Genomic DNA, 14,583 nt, shown 5'->3' on the forward strand with positions numbered 1-14,583 from the left:
TGTCGCGCATGCGCGGTGGCGGCTGGACGTGTCGGCGGCGGCCGCGGAGCGCGAGCGGCCGGAGCCGCGGCAACAACAACAATCGAGAACAAGAAGGCGGTGGCGGCGGGGACGGCCGGGTTCCCCCCTCCCCCGAGTCGCGGGCCTGTGAGCGCCGGCCCGGCCGCAGCCTGGGGAGGGGAGGGCGGGGGGGCGGAGGCCTGGCCCGCTCCGCCGCACCGGGGCCGGCTGAGGCGAGGGAAGGCCCCCCCCCCCCCCCCTCCGCGGCCCAGGTAACATCCGCTCTCGGCTCCCGCCCGCCTGCCCAGGCCGCCCGCAGCGCGACCCTTCCTCCCCCCCCCCGGCTCCTTCCCCACCTCCCCCGCTTTCCCCGAGCGAGGAAAAAAACACCATCCCCCTCCCTTCCCCCGCCCCCAAACTTTCAGTATTATTATTGTTATTATGATTATTATTTTCTCTGAATTTCGGTGCTGCTCTGAAGGGTCTACCGCCGGCCCGGCCCCGCTTAAACTTGGCCGTGGGTGCGGAGCGCTCCCTTCGTGCTCCCTCCCGCACCCTGGAAAATGCCCTGGGTGGCTTTGCCTTGAGCCTCCGCGCCTTCGCTCCTCAGAACCCTGCCATCTTCTTTGCGGGGACGGGGAACCGTGCTTTTGAGCTGGGTTGTTTTTTCGGAGAGGGCGGGGCTGCTCGGCGTCGGTCAGAGATGCTTCTACCTCTGCCGTTTTTCCTTCCCATCCTCGCTGCTGGGGGCGTTGGGTTGCTGGGGAGGTTTGTGACTCGCTGCGTGGTTGAGTCTTACAGGTTTTACCGTGGGAGGCCGGTTAATTTATGGGGTAATCTGGTTATGGGTTAGATGTGTTATTACTTAGAGCCCAAATTGTACTGCTGCAAACCAAGTGTTGTCAAACACATTCGGTCGGAGGAGGATCATGGTGTCTTTTACCACTGCTTCTCAAATTGTCTTGGTTAAGAATGGTGTGCCACTGTCAACAAGCGGGAGTGATTTCAGACGCTGCGATAGCTGTCATCTTTGAAACTGGGAGACTCTTGTGCCGTTGTTACTTTGTTCAGTGCCGTAGGTGATTCCAGGCAAGGGTGCTGAAATAGCTATACTGCCCTATAAAGCGAAACGCGTTTTTGTACTCCAGAGTCACGATAAGTAGGCGACTTGTCCTTGTGGCCCTCCTCTTCCAGTAGCAATCCAGCCAAGATAAGGAGTTTCTTCTCTCTTTGCATTCATGAACCTCTTTTGATTTGCTTGTTGCATAAGCATGCATGTTTAATATTGATATAGAAACTTTATTTCAAAGAGCTGAAGGCTAAAGAGAAGCATTAAGTGTCTCAAACTGATTAGAATTCCTTTTTTAAGTAGATGGATCTTTACATAATGTAAATGTATTCAAGCCCAGCTAGCGCAACAGGGATGTGAGTTTTGAGAGGTAACAACAGATTCAGTGGAGAACAAAGGTGCTGAGAGCAGATCGGTCGATCCTGGTGAGGAACAGCCTTCGCCGTGCTGGTGCTGAGGTCCTGCTGGAATTTTAGGACTCTCTTTTCCGATGTTAACCTTGTGTAAAACTCTACTTTTGGTTGGGGCTGGAATTTTCCATGCTTGCTTTGCCCAGAGATGATTTTTTTTTTTTTTTTTAAAAAGCTCAAACAAATGCAGAGAACATTATCCCCGTGCAGATTACAATAAAGAACAGATGTTATCTAATACACCTATTGCTAGGGTATTGAAACATTCCGTCCAAGTGAAAAATCACACCACTTCTGCCTGAGCAAGGTTTGACTCTTCTTTTTATTGCTTGGCGCAGCCGCGATTGTTTCCTCTGTTTGTGAGGGTTTGACAAATTACTATTTGTCCTTGTTGGAGGAAGCCTTCTGCAAGAAGATGGGTCTTACAGGATGCTCTGAGGAAGAGTTCCGTTCAGGTTTGCTCTGTCGTTCTACGGCGAGGACTTATGCCACCTTGTGCTTTCTGAACGTGGTCTTTCCTGCCGTTGCCAGGTTTTCATCCCCTCCTTACCCCCGGCTGCTAGGGTGAGGAGGGGATGACCGCTTGTTCGGTGCGAGTCTCTGTGCCCCGATCTGTGTTGTGGAAATAGATCCAGTTGTAGAGGAGTTTACTGCCCTTCCCACTCTCGTGGTGTAAGGTGCAGCGGTCTTCCTTCTCTGACCATACAGAAGCCTGTATTGAAAAGAGGAGTTTTTTCCAGCTGTATGCTTTCTGAAAAATAAAAAAAAAAAGAGAGGGAAGGGGAACCAAGATGAAAAATGCAGCTTTAAAACGTGTGCGCATGTAGTTGCATCAGCATAGTAGCGCTACCTTTTTCACCATGTCCTGCCCCCCACGCATTCAGACCCGAAGACAAGATAAGGGTTGGGATGTGGTTTTTTTACTGTTGTATTAGTTTCTCGAACGAAATTAAAAAACCCCTGGAACCTTGTGCAGCAGAAACGTTCGCTCCGTTTACGGGATCAGTTGGTTGCATTTGTAAAGTGCTTTTGAAAGCCGTCGAAGTGCACAGGTGGAAGCTGAGAGGAGGAAAGATGCCCAGAGCTGCAGTTGGGCAGCTAATTCAGATCAGTTTCTTCCCCAAAGAAATGGCTGCTTGTGCTTTTTAACCGTGGATTTATGTAAAGATGAAAGAGTTGCCACTCAGAGTTGTCTTTAAGCTCTTCTCCAGTTCCTTTTATGCTGTCATGTGTCTTAAATTTTTGTAGCTACTGACAGTGAGATGAGCAGAATTGATACTGACGATTCAGATACCCGCACAAAAATAGTATTCTGGGGAATGTTAGCTCTTGCTGTACAGAACAGCAAGAGTGTAGTACCTACTTAGTACTCTTTCTCCTGATCTTTAATGCTAATTGTTCTTATGTCTACAAACATTTTGTTCCTGTTCACCCTTTGGGCAAGTAGATAATAGTCTAATGTGCTGAAAAGTATCTGCAGTTTAATCAGTCATATCTTCATCAAATCACGAGCTGTCTTTTTGTTTTATTGGTTTATGGATTTTTCTTTATCAAGTTTGTCGTAAAACTTTTACCACTGCATTATTAAACAGCAAAACTCCTGTAGCAATGTTTTGGTGGTTAAAAGCTATCAAACGTGTATGCTGCTTTTCTGACATCTTGGTGTTTGTCTAATTTTGGAGGCAGCAGCTTATGCAAGAGCCTTCCTTGTCCTCTATTCGTGTGAAATGTTCTAGCAAGATGTCAGTTTGTACGCTGTTCTAATTAGCCAGTTCGTTAGCATTGCATTACTGCCTGGTATCAAAACGCTGCAAATCTATGGTTGGAATGGCTATTCCTGGTAAATCATGCTCCCAGAGCATCAGTGGCAGCTTCAAGCAAACAGTTCTTAATTTTTCTTCGATATATTTTTCCCAAAATTATCTTCGTATTTACAACTTGGAAATACGTTTTTGGTCCTTAAGATATTTTTTGCATGAATTCCTTTCCCTCCTCCCACAGTGTAGGACTCCCCAGAATTGCAGGCTGTACATCTTGGCCTTCACCATCGTACGGCACCACAGGCCTTGGTCTGGCCGTGGTTTCTTTGTTACTGCACGTGTTTTTATTTTCTTTTCTCCTTGCAAGCTCAGATGGGATGAGCTGTTTTTTTTTTTTTGAAGACCATAGTAGTAATACTCATTTAAGTCAGGGCTCATCTCGGAGGATATTCTGTCTGCAATTCTGCTGACTTGCTTAGAGCCTTCTACAATATCTTGCAATGGATAATGGCCAACTTATTTTAAGATTCATAGCGCAGATAGAAATCCTGTATTGTACCTGGTGAATGCCATTAGATACGCTTGCTTGCCTTACGTTACCGTCTTTAGCATCCCTGTACATGTTTGTACAGGGATACACCAGTATATACATGGATATACCAGTACTAAGAATTCCCTGGCTCAAATATTTATGTGCATCATAAGACATTTTTGCACAACTGCTGCTAAAAATCTGTGTTTGGAATAGAATAGTTCGTTTGAAATGCTCAAAGGTGACACAGGACTGTTGTCTGATCAGTTTGTACAAAAAGATGGCAAAGCTCTCTCCACCTTGCTGTTTAAAGGCTTCCTGAGCCCCGAATATGTCATCTGATACTTAGCATGTGTAAAATCTTTTTTTTTTTTTCTTTCATTTTAACTTTGCAGGCTGGTTGGATTTCCATTGCAAGTGTTTATTTCAGGCTTCTTGTGCATGTGGTTGCAAATCCATCTTGCATTCTTCACTTGCTTCTGCTGTGTCAGCGTTTGCTGCGCCTTTCCCTGCCTCCCCCATTTCTCAGCCTTCCCCACCAGCACCTCTGGACCTTCAGCACCGTGTCTTGATCTGGAACCTCTTTTCTGGGCTGATCTGCCAGACTGCTTCCCTTTCTCCATCAAAAGCTTTTCAAAGGGCCATTGCTGCCCTGACACTTGCAGGAACTGTTTTTCCAGTTGTGCCAAGGCTCAACTATGGGTTTTTTTTAAACTATTTTTTTCTTTACATCCAGCACTTCATGATTCTTAGCATCTTAGTTTTTAAAACAAAGTTTTACTTGATCACTGCTAATCCCACTACTTCTCACGTAAATTGTCCTGCAAACAGTGAAGTCTCCAAGAGTCCCACATTGTCTCTTGTTTGGAAAATATCTAGTTTGCTGTAGAAACTTAAGGAATAAAATATATGCTAAGAAAGTGACACAGAGGGGGTTTTGGCCTTTTGCCCGTGTCTTAAAGTAATTATCCAGTGGTATTTGGACTGTCACATTTTTAGACTGAGTTTCTTGGTGAATTTGATCCCTCTGCAGCTGCGATTGGCTTAAACCCTACTGTAAATGAATAGGGTAGTGTATCATGTCAGCGTTGGGCTGGGATTAACCATCTTGCCCAAACTGTTGGATTGCTGATGGCCTGGATCATATTCCTTTGGGTTACGTCCCTGACTTCCAGCTCTATCCATAACCGCCTGGTTTGTCTGCTTAAGCGTATTATTTCCTTTTCTTGTTTGGGGTTGATCATTCTCTCCAGATTGCAAAGTGTGGCTTTTGTGGGAGGAGAGGGGTAAGATAAGTGACTTGGGAGTGTAAAAAGTATTCATTGAAGGTTGTTCTTAAGATGTAGAAAAGAATGTGAATTCTTTCTAAGAAATCTGAAATTGTAACTTCTCAGCAGATTTCAATCATGTTAGGGAATTGGAAACAGGAATTATTTGGAGGCAGGGATTTTCCAGAGAACTTTCAAAATTTGCTTGGCTGAAAGGTTAGGGCCCATTGACAGGGGTTTAGGTAAAGTCTCTGTATTTTTTTAGCAGCCTCTGGCCTGTATATCTCAGTTGGGCTTCTGTGTGACTGTAGTAATACATCTGTAAAAGCAAGGAAATCAAGTCCACGTGGTTGGTTTTTTTTTCCTAACCATGAAAAGCAGAAAAAGTTTTTCTAAAAAAAAATTCCTTCTTCAGACCGTGCATGCGTGGCTGCCTACACCTGTATGCGTCTGCATGCTTTTTTGATGAAGAATTTCAAACTGAAATATACCGCGGCAACTCTCGGGCCTTGTGTGAGGCCTTCCAAATGATATTATCTCTTAAATACCTAGTGTGCTGCCTGAAGAGTGGCTGCAAATATTTGGAAGTCGTGGCTCATGCTGTTTTTGTTACCCTTGATTTTTGGAATGTGAAAGCACTGGTTCTTAAGCCATGCTAGCTTATAACATTATCTTGCTGATGCAGCTGAAGAGATACTGGCAGCCAAGGTGGAATATTAATTTTCTGTTCCATGAGTGCATTGATTATCCCTTCGGGTGAGATCTCGTCTGCTTTTTGTACTTTGCTCCATTTTGTCTAGTTGATCAAGAGCGCCTTGCTTCCGCAAACTGGAATGCTCTGCTGGAGCTCTGAGCTGAAGATGCTGAACATTAAACCCGGTCTCCATTTTCTAGTCACGCTGGTAAAATCGTCGCTGTTTTGAGGGAGGGAATGTAGCGGTTGGTCTGAGAACAGTGGAATAGTTTGAGTCAGTATGGTGCTTCTTTTGCTTTCCTGCCTAGAAGATAAATGCAAGTGCAATGAGGGCACTAGTGTGAGAGCTCAGTAATGTTACTTCCACACAGATAAGTCAATATATTTGATTTTAGTTATATGAGGTAGCATGCTATTATAGGTGCCTATGTTTTTAGACTCTATTTATATTGTACAGGTAACCATTTCTGGCAGAATTATCCACAGGCGTGAAAATGAGGCATGTGGCACCAGCGTTGCATTTTTAATTTTAGACAGCTGCTTCATGTTTCGCATTTCATTGCACAGGCTAAAAAGATCCGTCACCCCTCAGCAAGGCAGCCGTGGGGAAGTAGGGTGTACGGCAAAATTACGGTATTTGTTCACGTCTGCAGCAGTCTTGAAGGAAGAGTTTCAGTTAAAGGTTGCTTATCGGTTCTCTGAGGTAGTAGCTTGTTTGCTACAGATCATCAAAGGTGTTCTTAATCACCTGGCAATCTTAAACTGCTCTTGATCTCCTCTCCAGAGGATCTTACTCTTGTTCCAGTGCTTAGACTATCGCAGAACACCAGTTGTTGTTCACTTGCTTTGTAACATACCTGTTAATACTTAGTTAGCTGTTGAAATAAATTAATTTCTATAACACAGTGAGGTACTTCTCTACAACTGTGTAACTTGTTAGCATTTGGGGTTAGCTTGTCCCATTCTCTTTTCTTCTGTGTTCTGCTTGCATTGCACTGTAACAAAAGGGAGAGAATTACCTTTGTGTTCCTTGGTCAGTGAAGCCGAGAGCTTCGCTACCGGTGCTGTCTCCTTCTACTGCTTTTCTTGTGTTCCTTGTCTCTTCTCTCTGCCCTTTTTCCCCAAAACCACACTCTCGCCCATTGCTGTTTCCGTGAAATTCCTGGGTGGAGGGAAGTAAGATGGTCTTTGCTCGATATATTTGGCCCTACCTATTCCACTGTAAATCTAAGCTTGAGCTGTAGTGTGGGATCACCTACTTGGGCGGAGGGCATGCGAAGGAAGGAATTTGAAGTTCCATGCTCACATCAAACATTAAATCACACAAGCATGCTGTTGTTTTGCAGAACATCTAGCGCTCCATGGCTGAGGGCATGCTGGAACCTTATCTTCAAAGGCTATCTTCTAAAAATATAACGCATTAAGATTGCGTTTTGCTTTTATTTGCACACATGAAAGTAAGATAGTAAGAAGGTGTTAAAGCACCTCTTGAATGTGTGACTCAGTCAAAGATAGGCTTGTAGAGCTATGTTGTGAGAAACGAAATTTGTGGAATGTAAAAACTTGGCTCGTCTGCAAAATATACCAACGCTTCTGGTGCTTCAGGAGAAATATGTCACAGCATTTATCAATACGTGCCAGGTTGGTAGTCACTGACCTCACCCCCCTTTTCTGGGGATCAAAATTGGAAGATTAAATACAGGATTTCTGTAGAGGGGACTTCTAAAAGGAAGGCTTCTGAATTACCATGCAATTACGCGCCAGCAGTGTGTAGCAGTATTCAAAATCCTAAACAAGTGGCCCGGCTTTCAAAAGTGCTGAACAGTCAGAAGCTCCTACTGAGCGCGGTGGCAGCTGAGGGGTGACTCAACATTTCTGAAGATCATTCCACTTAAGGATTTATTTGGTCGATCTTAGCCTTCTGAAAGTCAGCAAGCAAAATTCTCATTCATGGTTTTAGGGGTGTAGAAAGAAGATAGAGCTGCATGTCTAACTTTAAGCATCTCTTTTATTTAAAGCTCTTTTGACTAATAGCTTTATCAAGTCATTTATGATTACTTATGCATATCTGTCTGGGATGCTGTTTTATATTTAAGGAAAATGATGTTCTATTCTGTTTTAGCTGGCAAGCTTTTACGGATTTATGCGAGTGCGGGTTGCCATGGAGAATGACTGGCAGGTTAAGCTTGACTTTTAAAAGAGGCTTATTGAGTAGAAGCGCAAAAAAAACCAGCAGTGAGGGAGAAACTTTAATAGCTAGGTAAAATGATCTTACTCAAAACTTTTAGGTAATTCTTTTCCTTTGGGAGAAAGTAGGTCCGGAATCATCTTTACAAAAGAAGAAAACTATTGAAAATGGAGGGGGGGGTTACACGGGATGATTTGTAATTTGTTTTTTCCACATGTACCAAGGCATGCTGTATGCAAGTTGAAATTGGAGAAAATATTAAATAGGGAAGACTTTGTTTCCTTTTATAATTGTCCTGGATTTGTGTTACAATATTCCCTTTACCAGAAGGGAAACTATGCATTCACACTGTAATTTGTGTGATGCATTAGCTTTCGAAATTAACATCCTACTCTTATTTTTGTGCAACACATTTGTTTCCAATAAATAGCTGCTACTACTATACCGCTAATAACATGGAAAATTCCAGTGCAGTAACAGGTCTTTGACTGGGTGTGTTCCTCAGATAATGTGAACCAACTTTTTTCCATAACTACTGAAATAAAATATATTTTATTTACCTTGCTGTGAACAACACATTAGTTTCAGAAAGGCTTATATTTTAAGCTTACTCAGACAATGTAAATGTAGTGAAATCCCTTACGTGTATTTGCTGCCAGTGTCTGAAAGTCAGACCACATCGTTGGTAGAATCGTGTTAGTGGATGACAACCTGAAGCCAGAGGTGCTTGAAGAACCCGAGCAGCTTTGTAACAACATTAGACTCCTTTTCTGTGAGTGCACAAAACCTGCTGTCCTACGTTTCTGGATAAAGCAAGATAAAGCATAGTAATTAGCTCATCCAGAACTGAGAAAATGAGGCCAGCTGCTCTTCTAATTTGTGAATTAAAAGAAACTTCAAAAGGATGATGTCTGCTGGCTTTGAGAAGAGTGACTTCATGACCAGAAACTGCTGCAGGTTCTTAACAAGTGGAGTTTAAAGGCCAAATGTGTTAGGACGGACTTACTTATTCCTTATCTTGTACTTAGTGTAATTAAGGCAGTTCTGTTTGAGACATTTTAGAAGTGCTATTTTTAGTGACTTCGGTTGATTTGTCTTGATCCAGAAGAAGCTGGATCCAAACAAGTAAAGACAAGTGTGCCAGCTGGGATTTTCATATATAAAGATACACACAATACTAATTTCCATAAATGTGTATTAAGCTAATGGTCAGGTACAATTTTTGCCTGTCTGATTAGCGAAGAGAAATAGAGTTAGTCTGAGGTCAGGACATAGCTGAACTATTTGAACAGGATTATTAAAGAAAGATGACAGATGATTCTGGTGTGCATTCATGCTTCTTCGTTATTCAAATTTTGTTTAAATCAATGCCCCTCAATTCCCAGTCAGTATTTTCACTTGGTTTCATCCTACCAGTACAAAACGTAGGAAATCATTGTCACTGTTCTTCTCTTCCTGATTCAGAGCCTGTTCATCTAATAATCCCTACTTTTCTATATGTACATACTATGTGTACATGTATATAAACTAAAATCTTTATTTAAATATTGTTACTAGGGGAAAAAAAATCTTATATCTAAAACTGTGCAAGCAGTGTCTTAAGCATGTTTTAGCTTTTTTATCATGGGACAAGCAATGCAGTTTTTTCATGTGCTTTTAATATCCTGCACTTAGCTTGAAAATAAAAGAAGCAAAAAAGCCACAGACTTCCTTAGAAGCATGATCTGCAATTTGTTAAAAACAATTCTAATGTAGATATTTTTTCCTCCTAGGTTTTACCAAGAGACAGTACATCTAACACTTAACTTGGATCATCTCTTGTTCATCAGCTTGAAAATCATAACAGCCCCCAAAACTGACATTTGATCTGAAAGAAAAAGCTGTGACAAATGGACAGTATGTCTATTACTAACACGCCAACAAGTAATGATGCTTGTCTGAGCATTGTTCACAGCTTGATGTGCCATCGACAAGGTGGAGAGAGTGAAACTTTTGCCAAACGCGCAATTGAAAGTTTAGTTAAAAAGCTAAAGGAGAAAAAAGATGAATTGGATTCTTTGATTACAGCTATAACCACAAATGGAGCTCATCCTAGCAAGTGTGTTACAATACAGAGAACGCTGGATGGGAGGCTTCAGGTTAGTACAAGTGAAAATCAGATGTTTTCCTCCTAGCGAAGCTGGAGCAAAAGTGAGTGACACAGGATCCTAGAGTGTTGAGGAAGAGTAGCTCTTCTCTTGCATCCCCCCTCGTCCCCGTTTGTAGGCATGTTTTGTGGCTGGAACTCTGGACTGCTGCAGTAGTTGATGATTTTTTTCAAAAGGAGCAGAAGGCGTTGGATCAGCCATTCTAAACGAGTGTGTGTGTGGCAGTAAAAAGCAGGGTCACGTAACAAATTCGGCTGTTTTATCCTGGTATTTTCACTACAAGCTTCTGTTAGCTCTGTGTTGGTCAGCAGTGTGAAGAAAGACCTATGATCCCTTGCTAAGGTACTCCAAGGAGTCTGCACTGAGGATTGATGTTAGCCTTATGTCGTCAGTACTCAGTACCTGTATAGCTTGGGCTGCGATTTCCTTGTTCCAGGACAGATGTCATGTTTGCTGGCTAGCTTGCTGTCTACCCTAGAAGCATGAATATTTTTTTTTTTTTTCAGTAGAATGGATTGGCATTCTTCTCCTTGTAAATTCCTTAGTGTAGCTTAGTGCCTCGTTCCTCTTCTTCTGGGGCAAAGCTCCTTCGTCGTCCACGGTGGGGAAGGTGACCATGCATACTACATTAAGCACAAATTCTGCTTCTGCCATTTTGTATCCAGTATTTTTTCGTAAGAATCACAGTGTTGACTTAACCGTAGCAAAAACCCTAATAGAAATTTATTTGTGTTGAGTACAGAACTTGGGGTAAACTGTACACCACCTTTTTTTTTTTCTTTTATATTTTGATGATGGAGAGAGGTGGTGTTGTTGCTTGTCCTCTTCCAGCTTTGCTCCTCACTAAGTAAAGCGCAATGTCTTGCTACTTTCCCAATCAACTTTTGTGTCTTAACTTTTTAGGTGGCTGGTCGCAAGGGATTCCCTCATGTGATTTACGCTCGTCTTTGGAGGTGGCCTGATCTTCATAAAAATGAACTCAAGCATGTTAAATATTGTCAGTATGCTTTTGACTTAAAATGTGACAGTGTCTGTGTAAATCCTTACCATTATGAGCGTGTAGTATCGCCTGGCATTGGTAAGTAGACTCTTGATTTAAAATGGGACAGTGGGAATAAAATGTAAAATGTTTTCCTTTGGAGTGTAGAAAATACAGGCCTAAATTAGAAACATTAACTTTTAATGATCTAATTATAAATTACTCTCATATGCTCTTGTCCATCTTCTTAATGGAATTATTCTTTTACCTTTATTCCAAAATTGAAAGAACAGTTTGTGGCTTTTGTTCAAGCCTTTCTGTTGGCTTTGCACACCGTTCTTACAGTTAATGTGCATTGCAGGAATAGCTTAGCATTGAGACTTGTGTTGTGATGAAGGGGGTACGTTATGTAGAGTCTGTAGTACTAATTTAAAGGCTTATAAACTTCATTTTCAAACACTGTTGAAGATCTCTGTATATAGTCCTCCACAACCTCTTTTCTTTTTCTTCTTTTTAAAGATCTCTCAGGACTGACACTACAGAGTTCTGGTGAGCAGTTCTGTTTATTACTGCATTTCTCTGGGCACAAACTGTTAAACTCTCCAGTGTGTACACAGTTTATTCCTGTGTATCCCATCTCCTCGGGAGGGTAGAGAGCAGATGGAAATGTCATTTGTCTCGCTGGTTTTGGAAAACCAGCTAAGTAGCATGAGAGAGGCAAGTACTGATAAATTCTTTAAATTGAGGCTTCAGCTCAGCTTTTGAGTATGTTCTGTTTTCGTTGCCTGCAACTTAGAAAGCCCAACAAAAAAAGAAAAGAAAAACCTCACTGATGAATGCTGCTAATTAAAAAAAACAAAAACACAACAACCCCAAACACACAAAAATGTGTGCACCTGTATGATATACTAATTAATTGAATTGGAATTAATAGATGCTTATGATTTAATAAGCTGTTTAACGAGAAAATAATAGAAGTTCTCTAATTAATATGCAATTGAATGAAGCAGTCTAATATTCTTGCTCTCCCTGAAACTTGCGAGAAATTGGACTTTCAGTGTCCAGTGAACATTTTTCAGAAATCTGAGATTCTGCAGCTGGTAACTGCTTTATTTCAAAACTGATTTTTTTTTTTTCCTTCCAGAATAGATTCATAGAGAAGGGAATTTGGGTAATCCAATGTTTTTAGCACATTATTAGAAGTATTCAAGCAAAAATGACTTTAAAAAACCCCAAACAATCCAACAAACTGTTAACTTCACAAGCTTTAACTTGTGCGCTCATCTCTGCTAATTTGCATTGTTACCTGCGTCTGCTGAGAAAGGGTCTTTTTGTGCCGAATCAAAGCTTGCTAGCTGGCAGTTCAACACAGAAGTGTTTCCTTGTTTTTGCAGCAGGAAACTGAAAATTACTGTCAGGTTTTGATATGTTTAAGGCTGCTTTAAGAATGAGCGTGGGAGCTAATGTAGCGTTAAGAGTTTTACTTGAGCCTGCTCAAGAGGATACATAGAAATATATTCTTGTAGTGGCCGTGGTAGTAGTTCCCTTTAGGCTGTGTGTGGAATATTGCAAATTTGTGGCTACATTGTTAAATATAGAGTAGTGTTATATTGTTTTGGAATGGGAATTTGATGTTTCTAGTCGATTTTGATGGGAGTTGCTTAAAACTACTTCGAGGATCCATGAAGTGTTTCTGTGTTCATGAATTACATTTTTCATAGGAGCTTTATGTATGTTCTTACTTGTGTACAAGGAGTTGGTTTGTTAGCTACTGCATTGACATATATTCAGGTGCTTAACAGCAAGTGTGTTTTTCCCTTTTATTAACCATGTCCAAGCACACAGTGATGGACTAGAAAACAAAATGCTGTTGGAGTCTACTGCTGTGGGACTAAACTGCTTGTTTGATAGCAGTAAGCAAAATAAACAGTTGGCTTTTCCATCCAGCTACGCTTCAAAAATTCCTGCTGCTGGCTTGAAGTGTTTATTTGTAATTTAGAGGAGTGCTTTAGCAATGTTTATATAGGTTAAATCCTCCCCCCAGTAGTTTTAATAGCATTGTTATTGCTTGAAAGTTGTAGCAATCGGTAGTTAAATCCTGAAAATAGCTTTGCATGTTTAACCATTTGCTTCTTCACAGCTCCGTCAAGCATGCTGGTGAAAGACGAATACGTTCATGACTACGAGGGGCAGCCGTCATTGTCTTCTGCCGAAGGCCATTCAGTCCAAACCATCCAGCATCCGCCGAGCAACAGGGCGTCTACAGAGCCTTACAGCACCCCAGCCATGTTAGCTCCTACTGAGGCTAGCACTACCAGCACCACTAATTTTCCCAACATTCCTGTGGCTTCAACAAGTAAGACCATCAAGATGATGTGAAATACTAAACTGTGGAAATGCGAAAGCTCAAAGACCACAGCTGATTTTTGCTGGAGTAGATCTGGCACTGGAACTGTGCTGCTGCCACACTACACTGGTGAAGTGGGTGGCAGTGTGATCTGGGCAGTCTCCTATAAGGCTTTAACTTGAAGCAGAATTTGAGTAATTTTTCCTGGTGACCCAGGCTTTTTGCAGTGAGACTGACACTACTGGAGTGTTAGAAGACTGTTTTGGATATGCCAGAGGTTCAGTGATACAGTGTTAAAACAGGTGATCACTGATGAAACATTATGGCTGTTATTGGAATGATTGCTGTAGGAATGGAAGAATTTTATAATTTTATTAGAACAGCAGGCGGGACAACAAACGGATCTACTGTAAGGTGGCAGCATCGAGAGGTTTTCAGACAATTCTTTAGTGTTCCACAGCTGACAAAATGACTCTTCCAGTTTTAACTTGATTATTTTTATAATGGCCAAAATGAGTCTTCCAGTTTTAACTTGATTATTTTTATAATGGCCCATTGTACTACCAAAGTGACAGCCCCAAATAATATTTTCATGAGTCAGTTGGAATGCTGTGTTGAAGTTTTTCTTGCTTTTCTGTGTACATTTGTTACCAACATCAAACCTCACGCTTAACTCCAGCAGGACAATAAAGCAGTTAGGGATGCGGTGTCCTGCAGCCCTAGTGTAGGGAAGTGGTGAAGTTCGGAGGGGTTTCACATACTCTTCATCACTTTAGTATCAAAGATGTGTGAATAGAATGGATTTCATGTTATCAAATTTGAGTTATGGTGGCATGGTGTTTTGATAATATTTCTTAATTTTAGCCAACAACTTCTTTGCTGAAACTAATGATGTTTTTTTCAAGCTGAGATACGATGTCTGTGTTTGTCTCCGGCAGAGAAAAAGATTAGGCAGTTTAATTGTAGTGCCTTTGCACAAGTTTGTCATCAAGAAGTTTTTCTCATCAGTGCTGTAATTGTTGGAGCTGAGTGGACAGGGAAAAAAGTCAGGTTTTAGGTCTTAGTTCAAGTTTTCAATGTGTTAAATTCTGCTGGCCACACCAGTTTGAGAGTGCAAGTGTACTTGTGAAGCTGCTGATCAGTTTAGTGTTTATGGCTGAGCTGAAGCCTTTTAAAATCAAATACTGTT

The 14,583-nt window shown here is 41.7% G+C and overlaps 1 protein-coding gene across 4 annotated transcripts in view; it reads left to right on the plus strand.

Annotated features, from left to right (window-relative positions):
• Positions 1 to 14,583, plus strand: part of LOC142365562 (mothers against decapentaplegic homolog 4-like) — a 28,151-nt gene continuing 13,568 nt past the window's right edge. For 2 of the 4 annotated variants that reach the window (XM_075446437.1, XM_075446439.1), the window contains exons 1-5: positions 183 to 272; positions 9,694 to 10,059; positions 10,972 to 11,146; positions 11,567 to 11,596; positions 13,188 to 13,403. In XM_075446437.1, the coding sequence (XP_075302552.1) occupies positions 9,811 to 10,059; positions 10,972 to 11,146; positions 11,567 to 11,596; positions 13,188 to 13,403 (670 nt within the window). In that variant the 5' untranslated portion in view covers positions 183 to 272; positions 9,694 to 9,810. Of the gene's footprint in view, positions 273 to 9,693; positions 10,060 to 10,971; positions 11,147 to 11,566; positions 11,597 to 13,187; positions 13,404 to 14,583 lie in introns of all 4 variants that reach the window. The other 2 variants (XM_075446436.1, XM_075446438.1) reach the window with 1 other exon arrangement.

The sequence above is a fragment of the Opisthocomus hoazin genome, chromosome W (assembly GCF_030867145.1).
Source record: "Opisthocomus hoazin isolate bOpiHoa1 chromosome W, bOpiHoa1.hap1, whole genome shotgun sequence".
Taxonomy (NCBI): domain Eukaryota; kingdom Metazoa; phylum Chordata; class Aves; order Opisthocomiformes; family Opisthocomidae; genus Opisthocomus; species Opisthocomus hoazin.